General features: G+C 54.8%; 6 protein-coding genes and 1 non-coding gene across 7 annotated transcripts; 4 read left to right on the top strand and 3 right to left on the bottom strand.

The window, feature by feature from the left end:
- Positions 1-1483: 1483 nt before the first annotated feature.
- L226DRAFT_510646 (uncharacterized protein) lies at positions 1484-3015 on the top strand. The gene is made up of 2 exons (XM_067678265.1): positions 1484-1760; positions 1816-3015. The coding sequence occupies exons 1-2, from the start codon at positions 1551-1553 to the stop codon at positions 2875-2877; spliced, it is 1272 nt and encodes a 423-aa protein (XP_067533824.1). The 5' UTR covers positions 1484-1550; the 3' UTR covers positions 2878-3015.
- A 64-nt stretch (positions 3016-3079) lies between these two features.
- Positions 3080-3153, top strand: L226DRAFT_t162. Its single transcript has one exon. It is a non-coding gene; the product is annotated as a tRNA-Val (tRNA).
- A 1498-nt stretch (positions 3154-4651) lies between these two features.
- On the top strand, positions 4652-5362 carry L226DRAFT_524090 (uncharacterized protein; the record flags this gene model as incomplete). The annotated part of the gene is made up of 1 exon (XM_067678864.1): positions 4652-5362. One exon carries the CDS (start codon positions 4652-4654, stop codon positions 5360-5362), a length of 711 nt encoding a protein of 236 aa, XP_067533823.1.
- Positions 5363-6611: 1249 nt separating this feature from the next.
- L226DRAFT_572333 (uncharacterized protein) lies at positions 6612-8380 on the bottom strand (the record flags this gene model as incomplete). Its single annotated transcript, XM_067684661.1, has 9 exons — positions 6612-6924; positions 6992-7041; positions 7097-7145; positions 7204-7219; positions 7276-7419; positions 7559-7622; positions 8016-8179; positions 8236-8270; positions 8322-8380. 9 exons carry the CDS (start codon positions 8378-8380, stop codon positions 6612-6614), a joined length of 894 nt encoding a protein of 297 aa, XP_067533822.1.
- An 837-nt stretch (positions 8381-9217) lies between these two features.
- L226DRAFT_524088 (uncharacterized protein) lies at positions 9218-11426 on the bottom strand (the record flags this gene model as incomplete). Its single annotated transcript, XM_067678863.1, has 14 exons — positions 9218-9311; positions 9370-9399; positions 9780-10007; positions 10066-10118; positions 10178-10226; positions 10283-10298; positions 10350-10493; positions 10592-10694; positions 10743-10837; positions 10899-10960; positions 11016-11017; positions 11081-11244; positions 11296-11330; positions 11383-11426. 14 exons carry the CDS (start codon positions 11424-11426, stop codon positions 9218-9220), a joined length of 1119 nt encoding a protein of 372 aa, XP_067533821.1.
- A 1985-nt stretch (positions 11427-13411) lies between these two features.
- Positions 13412-15147, bottom strand: L226DRAFT_524087 (uncharacterized protein; the record flags this gene model as incomplete). Its single annotated transcript, XM_067678862.1, has 11 exons — positions 13412-13706; positions 13768-13820; positions 13874-13998; positions 14070-14238; positions 14290-14406; positions 14463-14557; positions 14617-14678; positions 14735-14736; positions 14783-14949; positions 15011-15045; positions 15098-15147. The coding sequence occupies 11 exons, from the start codon at positions 15145-15147 to the stop codon at positions 13412-13414; spliced, it is 1170 nt and encodes a 389-aa protein (XP_067533820.1).
- Positions 15148-16503: 1356 nt separating this feature from the next.
- On the top strand, positions 16504-19583 carry L226DRAFT_614165 (P-loop containing nucleoside triphosphate hydrolase protein). The gene is made up of 5 exons (XM_067686593.1): positions 16504-17020; positions 17361-18270; positions 18321-18403; positions 18455-18660; positions 18710-19583. Exons 1-5 carry the CDS (start codon positions 16541-16543, stop codon positions 19527-19529), a joined length of 2499 nt encoding a protein of 832 aa, XP_067533819.1. The 5' UTR covers positions 16504-16540; the 3' UTR covers positions 19530-19583.
- The last annotated feature ends 206 nt before the right edge of the window (positions 19584-19789 follow it).

Below are 19789 nucleotides of genomic sequence, written 5' to 3'. Positions count from 1 at the left end.
GGCTGACCTTCCAATGCTGGAGCGTTCGTTACGGTTCATAGCCGCATACCAGATTCTAGTAAATATGTAGCACAGGGTTCATGCGCAAGAGTCCTCCAACATATTGGCCGCCAGTGACCGAGCGCATGGATCGTATGCATGGTTGACATCATGGAGGAACGGTCGCAGCTTGCCGCGGAGGTAACAAGGGCCGTACGCTGACAGATGATGACGAGTTGTATATGTTACGGATAGATATTAACTACGGGAAAGCAGAAACGTTAACGGGTAGATATGAAAGTGAGGTCCAAGCACACTCATGATGCGATTAGGGCGATGATAGTGCGTAGGCAGTAACGAGGTCATGTGGAGCGCATTGGAGGCCGAGCTAGTGAATACGACCGCAGACGGAGGGGAGCTCACGCCTCCCGCAATTCAGAGGGGCGAGGATGGCGTATTGTTGTTTGATGCAGGACTCGGAGAGAGGGACTTGGGCCGTCTTCGGGGCTTGGCGAAGACAGAGCACAGATAGGTACATGAATCCGGCTGGGAGGGTGCGCTTCGGAAACGGTGTCCTCTTGCCCAATCGTGGGAGGCAACGGATGACCGGAGCCTTGAGGAGGCTCGGCGGGCGAAGGAAGTGAAGAGCCGGAAGGAAAGGAAGGGTGGTTGTAAGGACTGGGTGCAGTTGTATGGCGAAAGGGAGGAGACGTGGGAGAGAACGTGCCATACGGCCGGATGTGAGACGAGCCTTCCATGTTTCCCAACAACGCCTCAGCCAACAAGCTCTTCAGCAGCCCCAGTTCCTGCTGTAGAGATGCCAGGCGGCCATTGGCACGAGATTCGGCTTGTTCTAGTCGGGCATAGAGATTATCCTCGCGTTGTTCGACCGCGCTGAGACGCTCCAGAATGAGACGATTATGATCAAGGAGCACCGCCAAAGTGTCGTCAACATTGCGTATTGACTGGGGAAGCTCAAGGTCCTGGGTAGTAGCGACACCGCCTAGGTGGCTCGGTAAGCGGGGTTCACACGAGCGTAATTGATGATATGTACTCACCGGACCTGTAAGAGCAACCTAATCGCTGCGCATTACACCGCACACATGCTATCGTTCGTCGGTTCTGGGTGCATGATTCGGGCACCCCAGCCTGAGCGCACTGCACGCAAGGGGCTTTCGCCGCTTTGCGGCCCCCACGGGGAAAGGAAACTGCGTTCTCGGGCGTTTCCCTCAAGTATTCTTCGGTTGAACCATCTCGACGGCGTTTCTTGCCAGTAGACGATGCGGCACTGGAATTTCTACTAGTAGAAGGATGATCTCTGGGAGCTGTGTAATTTGGATGCGTTGGAACTAGCGGGCAGTTGGCCTCCGGATTGTCAGCAGGCCGTAGGGGAAAGACAGGGGAATCAGGGGGAGCTCCCGCGGGCATCGAGGTGAGAGCGAGCGACGCGTGGTTGCCAAACGAGCGCATGAGTGGGCGAGAAGGCGGCTGATGGTGGTCGAAGGCAGGTCTAGAGGCGCTCAGACTCGTCGCGTCTGACGACGACGACGAAAATTTCGAGTTTGCGAACGATGCATCCAGCACTCCTCGTAGACGAAATCCTGCAGCTTGTCTTTGGCTTCCTATCCAACCTTCCCGGGCCTGCAACCGAGTCGAGATGGACGTGCGCGCAGCTGGCACGATGCTGCAAAGCGTGGAGCAACCCTGCTCTAGATTGGCTATGGATGCACTTGCGCGGGATGGAACCCGTCCTGACGGTGCTCCGCAACTGCGAGGACGCAGTGAGTATGAATAGGCTCCTATCACGGGTAATACTGACCAAAATCGCATTTCCAGGCCCCCGAGGACGCAGCATCAAGAGTTCTGCATTACACTGTCCGTGTCAGGACGATTGTACACCTCCGCAATCCTACAGTGCCAGATGCACTCCGAAACTGCACTGCGATCTTTCCGCGACTCGAATCCGTGGTGCTTTTCTCTCAGGGATGCATGGTCCCGTACGCACTCGCCTCTTCCCCATCCCTCAGGCAGGTCACCATCAGTACTGCATTCCCGCCTCGGATGGGGTCGATTGATGCGCTGATCGAGAGGAGCGACGCTGCGGCACTCTTTCTTCAATGCGCGCGGATGCAGGCTCCTGATATACAACTTCTTCGCATTCGAGGGCGTGTCAGCGCAAAGCTAAATGAAGTCATCGTGTCCTACACCCATCTGCGGAGCCTCTCAGTCCACGCTACATCGTTTAGGATAATGACTTTCGCCACCGTCGCGACCTTCCCTTGTCTGGAGACACTCGACTTGTCGGTGTTCTTACGAGCAGACGAGATCCAATCACGTATTCAGCCTTCCTCTGCCAACTTTCCGGCCTTGCGCGACTTCACCATACGCGCGTACGGCCCCGTTGTGGAAGCCATCCTAGTCCGCCTGCCCATCGGTGTCCTCACCAAGCTCTACCTCGAACTAGAGTCATGTTTGGAAGGGCCTGCATACATGGCGGACGTCTTTGAACGTCTGGTGGAGAAAACGTCGGACAGCCTCCGAGAGCTGTCTGTGAAGGATAGGACGGACCGCGATAACTTGCAGAGCTGTGGGATCACTCAATGGTATGACCTCAACCTGCTCAGGCCTCTCGCTCGCCTGAAGCAACTCAGACGCTTCACTCTCCAAAATCCCGACCTCAGCGATGATAATTTACGGGCTCTCGCCCAGTGGTGGCCTACACTCGAGCACCTGGATCTGGGGACATACGATCCGCATGCCGAGGTGTCCGAGTGGAAGAGTCGCTTGACGCCTGCTGCACACTCGATAGCCGCATCCTCATTCCCTCGACTGTCGTCGATTGCACTTCCGGTGGCGTTACCTTTGCCAAACCTCTCAGCTCACGACCAATTGGAGTGATGTCGTTTCCTGCAACGTCTGAAGAATGTATGCCGAGGGTACTTTTAGTGTCTCGGAAGTGGTCCGTGTTTCCTGCAATCATGTAGATAACACAGAAAAACATTCGAGGATCAACGGCACATCTCACCTTCGGGGACCTATACTTTACGAGAATCACAAAAGGTTAGCGGAATCAACTATATATGAATGGTGTAACCAATATGGGTCGGTGGCGTAGTTGGTTATCGCATCTGTCTAACACACAGAAGGTCCTCAGTTCGAACCTGGGCCGACTCATCATTTTGCTGATTTTCCCTTCATCATGACGATCCGCTTGGGATGTGATGTAAATGAACGACGACGCAAGGCGGACTGGTATGAAGTCTGGCGTTACTCGCGAGACTTCCAGTTACTTCTACAGTGCATCAATCTTTGTTATCTTTGGACTATAGCCTTTGTTATGCTACATTAGAACTGTTTTGTTATCTTCCTGCATATATATGTTCATGCTCGTCTCCCTCCTCACGCGTTTGCTAGAGCTTTTCCAAAAGCGAACTTCGACTTCGTTCATCTTCCCACGCTCTGTTCCCGCCTCGCCGTCTGTGTTTCTACAACAGAGTAGATCTGTCCTATTTGTACACAAGATCCCAGGTTGCGAACCATGCATTCGGCACTCCTCGGGGACGAAATCCTACAGCTCGTGTTTGACTCCTTACCCATCCCGGAGGCCCCACAGGTCTATATGTCCTGCCTCGTCAGGCCCGACGTATACGAGGCGAGATCGACCTACGCGCAGCTGGCACGATGCTGCAGAGCGTGGAGCAATCCCGCTCTAGACCGGCTATGGATGCATTTGGATGGTATGGAACCCGTCCTAACGGTACTCCGCAGCTGCGAGGATGCAGTGAGTATGCATCGCCACCCGCTTAATGGTTGGTACTAACAGAGATTGCATTAATATTGCAGGCCCCCGGGGAGGCAGTATCAAGAGTGCTGCAATATACTGTCCGCGTCAGGACAATTGCACATCTCCGCAATGTGACGGTGCCAAATGTACTCCAACACTGTACCGCAGTCTTCCCGCTACTGGAGTCTGTGCTGCTATTCGGCCAGGGATGCATGGTCCCGCACACACTCGCCTCTTCCCCATGGCTGAGGCACGTCGACATACATACTGGTTACCAGGGTCGGTTGCCAGTGGGGATGTCCAACCAGATGCCTCTTGAGGCCGACCCCTTGGCCCTCTTTCTTCGACACGCACGTACCCAGGCTCCTGCATCAGTAATTTCAAATTTCTCTGAACGCGTCTGAACGCGTCTGAAACGTCTGATTCAGACGTTCAGACGCATTCAGACGGTGTTTTCAGAGGATCAGATGTTCAGACGTTGAACCCTTCAGACATTGTCTGAATGTCGTTGATATACCACTTACCTCAATCCAATTCATTTCTAGACCTTCCTCCCCCTCCATAGGCCCTCCGGCTACCTCGAAATCTCCATGGTTTCGTCATGGTATGGAGGAATAGCCTCGAGACCGTGTCTGACTGTTGCACCACTACGGCTCGATCTTCTCGCAAGAATCGAAATCTGACGTCGTCACGCAGTTTTATAGGGCCAAGCAGTATGTTTTACAGAGTTTCAGTATCAGAAATGGCGACGCGAGTGAGCTACGAAGCAAACACGGTCGCGGGCGAGGTCGAAGGCGTTAAGCGCCCGCGCGCCAGACGTTCAGAAAAATCCGGAATTACTGATGTGATACCGACATTCTGCGCATCCAAAGGTGTGTCACTGCAGAGATGAACAAAGCCATTGCGACCTATACACAACTCTGGGGCCTGTCAATCCACGCTACGTCATTCGAAATATCGACCTTCGCCGCCATCGCCGCCTTCCCTTGTCTGGATTCACTCGAGCTCTCGGTGTTCTTACGAGCGGACGAGATCAAATCACACCTTGAGCCTTCCCGTGCGCACTTTCCGGCCTTGCGAGACTTCGCCATACGCGCGAGCGGCCCCGTTGTGGAAGCCATCCTCGTCCATCTGCCCGTCGGCGTCCTCACCACGCTCCAACTCGACTTGGAGGCATGTCTCGAGGGGCCGACGTACATGGAGCATGTCTTTGAACGTCTGGTGGAGAAGACGTCAGACAGCCTCCGAGAGTTGTCGGTGCAGGATAGGACGAAGCGCGACGGCTTACAGAACGCTGAGACCACTCAGTGGTATGACCTCAACCTGCTCAGGTCTCTCGCTCGCCTGAAGCAACTTAGATGCTTCACTCTCCACAATTCCGACCTCAGCGATGATGATCTACCCATTCTCGCTCGGTGGTGGCCTACACTTGTGCACCTGGATCTGGGGACATACGATCGGCATGCCAAGGTGTCCGAGTGGAAGAGTCGCTTGACATCTGCCGCACACTCCATAGTCAAGTCGTCCTTCCCTCATTTGTCTTCCGTCGCGCTTCCAGTGGCGTTACCCCCCGACGAACCCCGAGTCGGCTCACAATGAGCTGGAGTAATTGCACTACCTGCTCCATCTAAAGATTCATGTATGCCGAGGGTATCAGCGGTGTCTCGGGAGTCGGCACGTATCCGTAGAGTCAGACAGTGGTTGTTTGGTGTATGTCATTATCACTAGTTTTGTACCCGTGGCTTTGCCACTCCGGGAGGATGTTTCGCCTTCGGCTCAACGCTACATATGCGTATGGTGGGTTTCGCCTTCGGCTCAGCGCTAGCCTAGCATATGCACATCATGAACTTCACTTTCGACTTTATGTCGAATAAAATGATGAATGTATAAGTTATAGTGTTGAATCCTGCCCCAGTAGCCCGGCGTTAAGCCTCATCAGCTCTTCCCGTTGGCCATCAGCCCGTCGCATTAGCCTGTACCTGTTAGCCATATCCTGATGCATGCCCGTCCTGTTAACAGATCAGCCCATCATGTCAGCCAATGCTTCAAGCAAAACTCGGTTCAGGAATAGGCAGAAGTGAGTGGGCCGTCATCCTGTTAACCTATTAGCCCGTTGTGTTAGCCCGTTAGCCCGTTGCATTAGCCCGTTAGCCCGTTGCATTAGCCCGTTAGCCCGTTGTGTTAGCCCGTTAGCCCGTTGCATTAGCCCGTTAGCCCGTTGCATTAGCCCGTTAGCCCGTTGCATTAGCCCGTTAGCCCGTCGTGTTGGCCCGTTAGCCCGTCGTGTTGTCCAATGCATATGGTCATTCCCATGCTGGCAGAGAGCGCCTCGCAAACTCAGCGCAAGATAGAGCGACCTCGCAGGCTCGGCCAGACCTTGCAAGCTCAGCACGGACCTCTGTCCGTGAGCCGTTCATGTCAGCCCCTTATGTAAGCCCATGCACATGTCGTTCTGATGCTGCAGGGAGCGCCTCGTAAACTCGGCGCAAGACAGTCGGGACTGGGGCCTCGCAGGCTCGGCGGAAACCCAGGGCGCCTCGCAAGCTCGGCACGGACCCAGACGCCCTCGCAAGCTCGGGCGCGCACATGGCAGCCACGCGGCACCACATGGCATCCATGTGCGTGCCACGGGCCTCAGACGCCCCCTTCTCCCATTCTTTATAGATGTAGGTACCGTAGACGAGACAATTTAGACCTCCTACGATCAGTACATTATCTGTACAATCATCGAAAAAGGCTATGCGACAAAGTGACGAAAACCGAAGGGATTATGACGTTGATACAGTGTCGAGCGGCGAGCAGCGAGGGGCAAGAACGCGGAATAGTACAAACCAGCATCGAATACGGATCACACTGTGGAAGACGACTCCGACGCAGCACTGGCACTCCGGGATGGGCCCGCGGAAGATTCGGAGGTCTGCACCCCGCCTTCCGAGTCTTCCTCCTGATTCGAGGGCGAGTCGACATGCCACTCAGAAGGTTCGTCCCACGAGGGTGGGAGGTCGGGATTGATAAAGGCCCCGAGGGACGCGATGAAGTCGGGCGTAGAATCATAAGGGTCCCTCAAAGAGTGTAGCGGATCGTCGGGGTTGACTCTGACGACGATCCGGTTCGCTTCCTGTAGCTGCAGGAGGAACCGCGAGATGAGGATGGCTGTAATTCTGTGGATGGGAACGGTGAGTTCCGGGGGTTGTTAAAGGTTGCATTCTTCTGGGCATGAGAACTTACGGGCCGGTGAATATCGTGACATAACTGCCTCCGTCGTCGGTGGCCGCCAACTACATGAACGGTCGAGATATGAGTTTGAAGCGGAGGACAAGACAAGCAGCCTACCGCAGTCGCCGAGAGAACAAGATGGAGGACGTTCATCACGAATAGAACCCTGGGGTCACATCTGACTTCAACAAACTCGATCTCGCCAGTTTCGGTGGAGGACGTACACAAAGTATACGGTTCCTGGATGCATATTGTCAGTGCTCGACTCCGTACTGCTGAGCAATATCGAGGCGCACCATCACGGAAGAGAACATCCGAGAGCGACAATCGCTTGGACTGTCGGAGACCTTGCAAGGCCTCCCGACTACTGAGCTTCGTCCATGTGATGCCGATGAGCAGGATGTCGGCAATGATGAGCGGTATGCGAGAGATGAGCAGAACTACGCGGTGCCTCGGGTGAGTATCCGCTCTGGCAAATATTCACTAGCCAACCTACGTCTAACAATGCACACCTCAGTAACAGTGAACGCGAGATGAAATCGAGATAGCCGAACCTCAAGTTAATCGCCACAGTCGTACTGTCCGTCCGGAGGCATCCAAACGGTGGGAGATTCTCTCCGGCGAAGTCGTAGCCATAACGAACCTACCCCATGAATCTTTCAGCCTCCACCGGGACGGTCATCAACCGAGGAACATCTCGGACGCGCTCACCAAATTCGCACCCACTGGTACTAGAGATAGGATAAGGACCAGTAGTCCGAGTAGCTTGTTCTTGCTCAATATGTATGCGCGAAGGGCCGAGAAGACTTGTCGCGATGTATCAGGCGGCTTCTTCCGATGACTGAACGCGGGACTTACCTCCCCCGGGAGCCAATTGCAACACTTCGAATATAAACGTCGCCCTTTGAAAAATGGAACAACTGCGGACGGCGATACTCAGTCATTTGCGGTTTTGTGAACTCCACAATGGAGTCGATGCACTAACCTCTGAATCCAAGTGGTCAGATTCGACGTGGCATGGATGAAGGCTGCTTACATGGTCCGAGGGGAAAGATGCGAATCCCACCAGCACCATAGTATAGCCCAATATTAAGATCCACTTGTTAGCGAAGAACAGGGGTGACGCCCCAGTCCACTTTGCAGTCCAGAAACACGCCACTTCTCGATCGAATGTGATGAAGGCATCGTAGAAGAAGAGAACTGGGCGAGGTGAGGCGTGAGGTTGACAAGGGCGGGCTAGCAAGTCGAATGCGCACCTGAGGCCGCTACGTTGCAGTAAGTGTTGGCGTAGCTGTCTCGTGATGTCAGCACATAGCGCGTAGCTCGGAGATATGTGACGTACAGGGCGTTGAACAGGGTCACGATCGCGGCAGCAGCACTCGCGTCTGCGTCGGAGGACATGCTGGAGGCGTATGTTGCACTGTGTCAAGCTTCAAGCCTACTAAGGGCTTACTCGGAGGTCAGATTGGTCGCGGTATTCGATTGCGCGATTGGGTCTTATACTCCCGCTCGATAGTTATTCGCGCTGGACCCTAGGACTGATACATTCACCTGAGAAAAGAGCAAAGATCATCAGTCGGTATATGGCGGTGTGACAATAGCTCGCTGCGTCCGCAGGGACAGGAGACAGCTGTGGCACTTCAGACACGGTACATCGAACGACCATATTGGCATACCTCTAAGTCTCTCCGTAGCTGGGAAGCCATCCTGGTGGTGACCTGCGTCGGCAGACATCAAGCAAGGATATCTATCAAGCTATTGGGTGATGTCAGCTATCTATGCGGAACTCTGGCAGGCAGGAACACCTCAGAAAGACGATGTTGAGACTATGCTAGCTGACTTCCCTGTTTCCCAGCCGTTGGCCCTTTTCTCGCATCTGCGATCAGCCTGCGGCTGTTTAATTTGTCCCTAGTCATGAGTCATTATGGCGCTGAGGTAGTCCAATCCAGTACAGCGCTGCAGCAATACCTGTGGCTGATTGTCAGCGCGCCGCGCTACGACCGGCGCCGCCGCAGTCAGGGCCTCGGAGCCGTCGTCACGCACATGAAGGCGGAGACTCACCTTCGCACACAGGCAGACACAGACCGCTTTCGTGGAATGCAAGCGGAGTGACGCACTCCGGTGGCACATATGAGTACAGCGGTATCGGACAAGACAAGTAGGATCTGCGCACCAGATTAGACATGTTATTGACAGGATATTTACCTGATCGCGGCAGCATTTAAGTATCAGCGCCTGCTAGGCGACTTCAGCTTCAGGCTTGCTGCTGCTGACGACAGTCAAGCGTGCCATATTCAGAGTTGTAGCCAAGCTCAGCACGACCGCGTCTTTTCTAAAGATAATCATCCACGTAACTACGAACACACTTCAGACAACGATGCGACACGTACCTCATCATCATGTCGCGAGGATCCGAGCAGCTGTTCCAACCCGTAGAATACTATATGCGATCCACGCCGAACGGCAATCCATGGCAGATCGGAGAGGAAGGAGGAAGTAGAGGCTGGTACTGCGAGCCTATCTCCGTCGTAGCTTCAAGAGGCCTTTGCGGGGCCCATGCGGTGGCCGAGGGTCCGCTTTTCGCATTGCAGGCAGTGCGGTGCCCCGAAGTATATCGTTTCGTGGTAAGAATTCTATGATACCGTCTGTCATACAGCTTGAACATTCCAGTCAGTACTAGTCTTTCCCTTCCTTCCTTCACTCCGAGCTCGGATCTCAAAGCCATGGGTGGAGGCACCGAGGGTCAACGAGTCGGAGCCGCGCGACTTGTGGCACCTAGTAGCAGAGCAGTTCGACGGACTCCGGTTTGGCGTCGTCCGAGACATATGTCGAGCTCGACGTATCGGACTCTGGCAGACCAGGCCCAATGGACTCCCCGATGGATCCCATGACGCGCGCAAAGCTGAGCGTCCTGCCCTCGGGGACAGTCGAGAGCTGGTCCATTGACACTAAGTCCATGCCCATGACGGCCACTTTGTTCGCTTCCTGCAAGTTGAGCAGGAAACGCGACACAAGGACGGCGGTAACGCTGACAGGTCAGATGAGGACTCAGATTGGGTTGTAACAGAGGAATAGACGCGACGTACGACTCGGTGAACGCGGTGACGTTGCTTGCCCCATTGTCAGAAGAACTGAATATCTAACTCCAGGTGTGTCGTCAGTCATAGAATGCTCACACCCCTCACACGAGGTACGCACGAAAGAGAGGGAGAACACGAGGTGTAACACGTTCATAATCAGCAGGACCCTGCATTGCGGCATCATTCGACGTGTTTTCCACTAGAATAACGGCGACGAGCTCACCCGAAATAGAGGGTACCTATATATCTGGTTAGCTTCAGAGAGGAGAGAAGTTCGCTGGACTACATACCATCGCGGAGAAGCACAGTCGTGAGAGATACTCTGGTCTTGCGGAGGGTGGCGAAGGAGATCGAGTTTCTTGGTAGAGCCCACCACGTCAGGCCGATGAGGATGATGTCCGAGACGATGAGGCACGTCCGAGATATGATGATGACTGGATAAACAATATGTCAGCTTGCGGAGCCATAATCCCGTGTAGAGCGCGTACACCTAAGAACAGTGAAGATCAGTATTATGCGGCCTGAAGCACACAGGGAAGGACAGACTTCAGGTTCAGTGAAGAGGGTACCGAGTCTTCAGCAAAACACCCCCAGTGGGGATCGTTCACCCCAGTTAGGTCGAACGAGAAGCGAGCCTGCGCGGACCGGTAAGATCATGCGGAGATGCGCACCACAGAACGCACCGCATTTATTGGGAGCGGAGCTAGAGCCAGGAGGAAGACGAACGCGGACAGAATGATTCCTCTGCAGAGGGCGTACGCTCGCAGGCCAGAGAATACTGACATGTCATGCACATGAGTTCTCGGCGCATCTGGAGACTCGGACGAGTCGGGACTCACCCGCCCACGGGAGATAGGTCATGAAGGTTAGCACGGCAAGCCCCCTTGCCATCGATACACAGCTTGAGATCGGGTGTGAGCAGCAATGTAACAGCGATGTATTGATTGACTGCGCACCTCTGTAGAGAGCGATCGATCAGAGTTAGCGTACGCGCGGAGTACTGCGTGCCGTTTACACTCACCCGATCGTCGGAGAAGTGGCCAAACTCGATGAGCCCAAGGACATTGACGGCAACGTTGAAATATCGATTTGACATGAAGAGTACGGAAGCACCAGTTGGTGCACCATGCCAGAACGAGTTGACCTCGCGATCTAGGGTGATCACGTACTCGTACAGCAGGAAAACTGGACGGTCGTCAATGACCCTCAAGGCGGAACAAACATCTTTGAGCTCACCAGACGCAGCGATCACGCAGTAGTTATTCAAGACGCTTCATTGAGTGTCAGCCACTTGGCATGGGAAACGAACAGAAGTCCACTCACATATCCTTATAGCTTGCAATTGCGTCTGCATCTGACGAGGACATCGCGGATTGTAAGCGAGGTCGATCGTGCTCGCAGCGTCCTCTCAGCGGAGTTATATGAGCGCGATTGATATGTTATGTGGGAATCTACCAACGCTATTTTCACCCAGCTCTTGCACATGCCCACCGAGAGTTTCTTCACCTGCCCGCACTGAGGCCGCCGTCCTAAAGAGGGATAGTCCGAGAAGTTCAGAAGCGAACCATGAGTTCAGCGCAATGCGAGACAGATGCGATAACTGAAACACAGACCTGGATGAAAACAAGAACACCGGCGAACATATCAATCAAGGTATCTTCTAGTATGCATTGGCAGAACTGCGACAGCAGTTTCATCTCAACCTGACGTTGGTGCAGAGTGGATGAACTCAAGTTAACGTTCGCCATTGCCGCCACTGCAGTCAGCATGCTCTGCACTCGCTGGATAAAGCGAGGGACGCGGAGAGAAGGGCGCAGTGGGAGACCTGGCGAACGGATGCGATAAGCGAGGGTCATGTGGGACTGCCGGAGCGGACCTAGTGTGGAACCAACCTTGCGAGTCGGAGTTGTATCTTCTACGCCATGGAGAATCGAGAGTATATTCTCCCTAGATCTTCAAGCAGCTTACGAGAAGGTGATACTTCTCGAGCAGACCAGCCGCAACATCCCCTTCGACAGTTGGCACTATCGTATGCGGTGAGCACATGCTGAAAATGTTGACCTCGGTCGGGAGCATGCCCGACGAGACGCTCCACCGTAATCCGCGACGCTGGAACCTTGCCCCTGCCGCACAACCTGGCTGATCAACGACTATAAGAGGCTGTCACATCTGCCTGTATCGGCAGACTATGGAGGTGCATGCGACCTATGCCCGAGTACTGTCTTCCTAGCCAAAGCCTACGGGTCGGCCTGGGTTAGAGTGTTTGTCGTATCAAACGCGAGCACATACAACCCATTTCAGGAGATGGGAAGCCTACAGCATATGTGTGATCATGACGGTCGTGTCGTCGGAGGTAGGCCAAGGAATGAGCGGCGGATGCTTGTAGACTTACCTGGTACATTCCGCAACCAACCCCATCCTTCCCTCTCGAATCTGGGGCCCATTGCGTTTGGGATCTCGGACAAACTCTCCAACCACCGAGCTAACAGATGATAATGCTTGATCGCACAGTGCAGAGCCACGTAGAATTTGTTCAGGAATTTGTGTTCACCATTGGTGGACGGCGAGCGGACAAGTTAAATGAGTAAAGGCAGAATCGAGGAGACACGTAGGAGTGATACGGTGGGCCGTATGACAGATGCTGGTCCCACAGCAAGAGTGGTTAAGGGATCATCGATCATGGATGGACAAGTTCAAGGAGGGCGGGGTCGGCAAGGTCGCAGAAGGGCGTCTAGAGTCTCGACTCCGGGCGCCGGAGAAACTTCCCGCACCTCGGCAAATCCTCCTCCTCCTCAACCTCCTGTTCTGAACACTGTTCATGCGGATTGAATATTATCATCGTCATCATGATGTATTTGTGGTCCGCTCGTTGTTTGACATGCATTCCGCGAGCGTAGGTCTCTTCCTTACCGGGCTCGATAGCTAAGAAGTACTTCCGCGTGAGCATCATGATTCGTTCTGTATTCTCAAGGCTTCTGTCGGGATTACGTCTTTCGTGCCCACTGCCCACTGACTATGAGGTCGTTCTTTGCATTGGCAGGACGAGGACGGAGGGCAATCTGTCATTCAGCTGATGGGCTCAACTATGCCATCGCCGCCTTGACACTTGTGTGTAGATTTCACAGGACCTCAGCTTTCACTTGATGGTGGCTGCGCTTCGCTCAGGCACCTTGAGCTGCGAACCATGCAGTACTTGTGCTGTCCGTGGACACGACAATTTACGCCATGTAGTCAACTAGCCTACGGTGGTGGTCGAATTGCGGTAGGTATAGTCAAGATAGATGTGTTGCGAGACAAGTACTAAAGATACTCGATGAGAAGTGAACGGAAAGACACAGGCACCAGGCGTAGATCATGCGGACGCGGAAAATGACGACGAAGCGGTCTGAGAGTCAGAACTTTGTCCTGCGCCCTTGACCTCCTCCCCTGGCCCGGGACGGCCCAAGCCGATGTGCCAATCGGTGTCATCGTCGTGTGGTATCGGAAGGGCTGGACTAACGACAGCTCCGAGAGACGAGATGAAGCTGGGCGTGTAGTCGTAGGGGTCTCTTGAGAAACGCAGCGGGTCGTCGGGGTCAATTCTGATAACAGTTTGATTCGCTTCTTGTAGTTCGAGGAGGAAGTGCGAGATCAGGATTGCCGTGATGCTAGAAAAGGACGACACTAGTGAGAATACTGCAGTATATCAAGTTGTGATAGGAGGCTTACGGGCCGGTGAAAGTGGTAACCTCGCTCTGTTGGCCACTGCCCGCTATCGCTACCTGTCGAGGTGGTTACGTGTGCACGTTCGAGCGATGAGACAGATAATGCCTACCGCAGTCGCAGAGAGGATGAGATGCAGGACATTCAGGATGAACAGGACACTGATAATGCCTCGATTCAGAGGCTGCATCGATGAACGTGCTGCTATTGAGTGAACGTACGCGAAATAAATAGTTCCTACGTGTGCCATAGCAGGGTAGAAAGTCAGCATATCTCAGGCTCTATCAAGACGCTGTAGAAAGACGTACCGCCACGGAAGAGAATATCCGAGAGTGACACTCTCTTGGACTGTCGAAGATCCCGCAAGGCATCCCGAGTGCTGAGTTTGGTCCAGGTTATGCATGTAAGTAGGATGTCGGCAACGATGAGCGGTATTCTAGCGACGAATATGACTACAGTCCCTTGGATGAGTCTCCGCTACTGTGTACAATAACGAGCCAACCTACGTCTAAAACAATGTCAGTAAACCGAGTCATATAGGTTGGAAGAGCCTGACTTCAGGTTGATCGCCCCGGTGATATTGCTTATGTAGAGGCACCCGAACGGCGGTAGAATTTCCCCAGCGAGGTCATAACCGTACTGAACCTGTATACCAAGTCCTCGAGACAGGCCTCGCTGCATGGGGACATCGGGACACTCACCAGATTGCTAGCAACTGGTGCAAGAGACAAAACAAGGACGAGCAGTCCGAGGAGCTTACTCTTGCTCAATACGTATGCCCTGAGGGCGGAGAAGACTTGTTGCGAGCATCAGCTCTCATATTGGGACGGCGGAAGGGACAAAAGCCCGACTTACTTGCTCCGGGGATGAATTGCAGTACTTCCAATGAAACTACCGCTAAAGCGAAAGACGTACAGCTGCGAACCTCGACCGTTAGCTCACAACTCGGTTATTTCTGCCAGGCCACACCGACCTCTGGTGCAAGTCAGACATTGTCATAGTACGGACTAACACTGCTTACCTTATCCGAAGAGAAAGTTGCGAACGAGTCGACGAACCACATTATGTAGAGCGTCATGGAGATCCATCTGTTTGCGAAGAACAAGAGGGACGCTACTTTCCGCTTAGCGTTCCAGAAGTATGCCACCTCTCGGTCGAACGTGACGCAGGCGTCGTAGATGAAGAGAACTCCGGGAAGGGACAGTGTGAGCCTCTCGTCATGGTTGATAATGCGAGGGAGAACTCGTACCTGCGGCTGCCATTCCGCAGTAAGTTTCGGTATAGCTGGCTCGGTCGTCTCAGCAAGCGTGATCGGACGCGAGCATATGTGACGTACATAGTGTCGAAGAGAGCTAGTGTCGCAGCCACATCTGTATCGGAGGACATGGTGACTTGGGGATCTGCTGAGACTGACGGAGGTGGCACTAGCGTCCCGGGACACAGCGCAACGGAACCTTATACCAAGCGCAACGATGCCTGGAATCGGTGCAAGTATCGGGTGCCGAGTCGAATTCTCAACGGGCACCGGTACGTACCTCAATGCTGAGCACGCATCTTCCTTCTGCAACATTATATGATGCGCATGGCACGAGTACATCATCCATTTTGAAGCCGGTATCTGCGCAGGCGGGAGCGTGGATCATTGACCTCGTCAGTTGTTGCAATCATCAATGCAGCACCGAGCTGATTCCTGGCGTGCAAAGGGCAGCAACGTACCTTCGGAATTTGTTCGGTTGAACCGAGCCCTCTGGCTCACGTCGCAAAATCAGAGGGACCGTGGATGACCTTCACTTTGTTTCCGGTGTTGGGATGCAGGCATGGCTCAGAGGTAATGCGCTCGGTATGCCGACGCTGCAATGTAATGGACCGAGTCAGCATGGAAGTGATGACAATGTTCTAGCTCCAGGACGAGCTTGATTGATGCGCAAGCCTCGAGTTACAGCATACAGCTTCGAATTCCCAGCACTACATCGGACAATTCCCATGATCAATCAGCCTGCGATCATAGTACGGTGTGTGCCTTTGACGTACCACGGTCTCTTCAGGCTGCAGATACTGAGATAGAAGTAAATGGCGGTGGACACTGAGGCGCAGAGGTAGGATCGGGCACGTGTTGTCTGCAACTGTGCCGAACGAGGTCAGTCCTGCGTCGATACGTGGGTTGCGAGCGAGAGATTGGAGGTGGTCCGGACAGAGCGGCCACAGGTCGTGAGCGTCAAGCTGCAGCGCGGGTAAAGAAAGCTCGAGACTGAATTCATGTATCAGTACCCAGTAATAGGGGATACATAGCCCCGAGCAGACGCACCTGCTAGATGAGTTAGATTGAGATTGACTTGGACGTATGTCCCACCGTAGGGTCACTCTCATTCGGAGGTGGAGACTCACCTGGTGCGCATAGGTATACGCCAGCCCACTGGCAGCGACGCTTGGCAACTCCAATAGACTCACAAGAGTCCTACTACGTAAGCTCGCAGACGCAAAAGGCGCTTCTCGGGTTCCGTAGTTAACTGAGGCGGTTGACGGGTACCGTCCAGGTTCATCGTATGAGAAGTGCTCGGGAAAGGAAGATATCGTCGTTTGAAATCCCAAGTGGAGGCGGTCGAGGACAGGAGCCTGAGCGTGGTCCGAAGGCGCGCCCGTCCCACGCGATCGACACGCGTTACCGACGCGTCGCGTCACAGGCAGTCACATCTCAGACGCGTGTTGTTGTCGCGTCCTGGTTTCTCTCTTGTCCTTTCCCATCTCCTACCGCTGATTCCGTCATCTGCCGCGCATTCAGATGTCTCAACCAAATACACCTCGACGGAGGTCTACACGAAACCTGCCTCAAGTCGACCTCGCTAGCTCTTCGCTCGGAAAGCCCGACATCGTCCTCTCTGGCCACCTCAACACGCGTCCGGCATGTCCAGATGATCTCGTCGGCGTCGAAGATCAAGACTTTACCTCCATTGACGACTGTGAAACACAATTTTACCAGTCCTTTAGCCGTAATGCCGACCACACTGCCCGTGCCCCGATCAAGACGTATGGCAGAAGCACGCGCAAACGGAAGAGCGACGTTGGTACCCCCACGGTCTTTAGCGTTGGCGACACTGTGGTCGTGAAGACCATGAAGCCCAATAACAGCATTGGTGTGATTACGGCGATATGGAAGGTGGAGGGCGAGGAGTTGCAGAAGGAGCAATTGCGGGTGCAGGTGCACTGGTTCTTGCGACCAGACGAGTTGCCGAAGTTCAGAGTGAGGAGAGAATTTGTCGAGGTGAGTTGAGTCTCCATAATATTCTTCCCTCCATTACTCGGCATGAGACCGTCGCGCCTCTCTACGAAGACACCCGGACAGCATACGTCTCTGCTGGATTTGCAGGGCTTATGTGGAGAAGCGTATCATTACCCGTGCGTGGCATCGGATGGAGTGTGTGCGTCCGCGACTCCGAGCGGCCTCCTGCCTGCGGAACCAGGTCGTTTCGATGAGCTGGAGATCGCAGCCGCGATGTACCGGCATTATAGTTTTGCTCCAGCAGTCGAGTTATTGAAAGACAAGCTCGAGTCTCCCACACCCGCTTTACTGTTATCTCGCACCCGCTGACCCCTGCTTGCAGAACGAAGTTTTGTATACACTCACTGCATCTGCGATCCTCCCACCCTCCGCTGTCCTCTCTCATTGTACCGTCACCTCGTCTGCATCTGCCTCCGTCTCCCCCAAGAAACTCAAAGAGCCGAATCTGAACGATGTCGAGCCCGCTGACACCTTCTTCTGCCGTTTGTCCATCGATCAGCAACGCGGCATCTACTACGAGCTCCATTGGGATGACTTCCGGGATGGGGCCATGCGCGCTCTGTCAGAGCGCGACGAGAACCAATCCGAAGTACCGTGGCCGAACGAGGATATCTGGACGGTCAAGCCCGGGAAAGGTCGAGGTGTCAAACGCGACTCGGACGGGCGGGAGAGCCCAGCCAAGCGGAGACGTGTCGCCAGCCGTAAGGCAGCTCAGTCGGAGTCGGAGGACGAGAGCAGCGCGGACTCCGGTGATGAGTTCGAGGCACCACCCGTGGATGAAGAGAGCGAAGACGAGATGGACGTAGACGCATCCAGCGATGATGGGGAGGCCGAAAACGCAGACGCAGACATCTCATTCGACGAGCCGAAAACCCCGCGCAAGCGCAAACGTGGCGGCCGCGTTCCTCGTACCCCGCGAACACCCAGGACTCCTCGGACCCCTCGACGACCACGCGCAGACAAGACATCCCTCGCGCAGCCCACGCCCCACTCCAAGGCAGCTTTGCGCCGCCGGAAGAAGACTGCGCTCGCTGTCCGACCGCCTCCACCGGCTGAAGGAACGCTTGAGCTCGCACTAGCACGCGGGTTGAAGGGTGATGCCTGGTTGCGGGCGATGCATGTTCTGCACGTCGCTGCGAGGCCGGGTGCGCTGCCGTGTCGTGAGGAGGAGTATGGTCGAGTGCTTAGGGCCGTGGAGGAGTTGCTGGAGGAGGGCAGCGGTGGTTGTATTTGTGCGTGTCTTCGACCGTTCATTGTTATCGATCACTGACACTCTGTGCAGACATCTCTGGGGTCCCTGGGACAGGCAAGACAGCGACGGTTCACGCAGTCGTTCGCGAGCTGAAACGTATGGCAGAGCAGAACGTATGTGTCGGATGCTTGCGTTCGAGTTGATTGCTTACAATAATCCTGCAGGAAGCCAACCCCTTCGCATACGTCGAAATCAACGGGCTGAAGATCCCCGAGCCGGCGGCGGCGTATGGACTGCTTTGGGAAGCTGTCTGCGGTCACGACACAGCAAAGGATGGGCACATGAAGATCAGCTCCAAAGAGGCTCTTCGAAACCTCTCCCAGCACTTCAGCGGCACCCAACGCGCCGGCCCTGCAGGCGGGCATGCTTGGTGAGTCGATCCTCACATGTACGCGAACAAAAACTCATACAGGCTGCAGCGTTGTGCTGATGGACGAGCTCGACCAGCTCATGACGACGAAACAGGACGTCGTGTACAACTTCTTCAACTGGCCGACACTCGCCAACTCGAAGCTCGTCGTGCTTGCCGTCGCGAACACGATGGACCTCCCGGAGCGCGTAATGACCGGACGCGTGCGCAGCCGCCTGGGCATGGTCCGCATCAACTTCCAGCCCTATACGACCCCGCAGCTCGAGCAGATCGTCAAAGCGCGCCTCGCCGCGTCCAAAGCAGGGCTTCCCGCAAACACCCCCGACGTGCTCGCCGCGGACGCCGTACGCTTCGCGTCGATGAAAGTGTCGTCGATCAGCGGCGACGCGCGGCGCGTGCTCGACATCTGCCGGCGCACGGTGGAACTCGTGCACCCGCTGCGGAAGCCCGCGCGGACGGACGACGTGAAGGAGGTGATCAAGGAGATGCAGAACAGCCCGACGGCGGCGTACCTCCGCGAGCTGTCCTTCCACGAGCGGCTGATGCTCGCCGCGCTCATCAAGTGCGTGCGCAAGGAGGGCGTGGAGGAGATCAAGTGGTCCGAGCTGCAGTACCAGCACATCGTCTACGTCAACCTCCTCGCGAACGATGCGGAGGGCGATCCGTCGCGCCGACCGAGTCCGGACGAACTTGTGCTCGTTTTGGACGCACTTCTGGCGTCGCATGCGCTCATTTGCGAAGACGGTGCGGCGGTTGCGCGCAAGGCGGAGGGCGAGCGCCGTATTGCGCTGAACCTCGAGTATGCCGAGGTCGAGAGGGTGCTTGGGGAAGTCGGTGGGCCTCGCTGGAGGAATGCTCTTAACGTTTGATGAGCCTGTGTCAGCCAGGGAGATGTATCATTATCGTTTACTACTTATACTTAGGTGCTCTTTTGCTCGGTCCGCGTACCCACCGCGATTGTCGCACCTGAGAGTGAGTCCTGCCACACATCATGCATACTGCTTCACATTCATCCCGCCCTGGTTGCAGTCGGAGTCGACGTACAACCTCCGCAGCCAGGGCTTTTCAGTGCTTTCCCCTCCTAACCTAATGACATGTCCTTTAGGGCATATGCGTCCCAGGAATCTAA

The sequence above is a fragment of the Lentinus tigrinus genome (assembly GCF_003813185.1).
Source record: "Lentinus tigrinus ALCF2SS1-7 unplaced genomic scaffold L226scaffold_18, whole genome shotgun sequence".
Taxonomy (NCBI): Eukaryota; Fungi; Basidiomycota; class Agaricomycetes; order Polyporales; family Polyporaceae; genus Lentinus; species Lentinus tigrinus.
This window is presented reverse-complemented; position numbering and strand designations above follow the sequence as displayed.

What these genes read in the sequence shown, in the direction of transcription:
- L226DRAFT_614165 (XM_067686593.1), top strand. Translation starts at nt 16,541, where the DNA reads ATGTCTCAACCAAATACACCTCGACGGAGGTCTACACGAAACCTGCCT. An exon ending in TGAGGAGAGAATTTGTCGAG is followed by an intron (nt 17,021 to 17,360) that starts GTGAGTTGAGTC and finishes CCCTGCTTGCAG; the next exon opens with AACGAAGTTTTGTATACACT. An exon ending in AACGTATGGCAGAGCAGAAC is followed by an intron (nt 18,404 to 18,454) that starts GTATGTGTCGGA and finishes ATAATCCTGCAG; the next exon opens with GAAGCCAACCCCTTCGCATA.
- L226DRAFT_510646 (XM_067678265.1), top strand. Translation starts at nt 1,551, where the DNA reads ATGCATCCAGCACTCCTCGTAGACGAAATCCTGCAGCTTGTCTTTGGC. An exon ending in TCCGCAACTGCGAGGACGCA is followed by an intron (nt 1,761 to 1,815) that starts GTGAGTATGAAT and finishes TCGCATTTCCAG; the next exon opens with GCCCCCGAGGACGCAGCATC.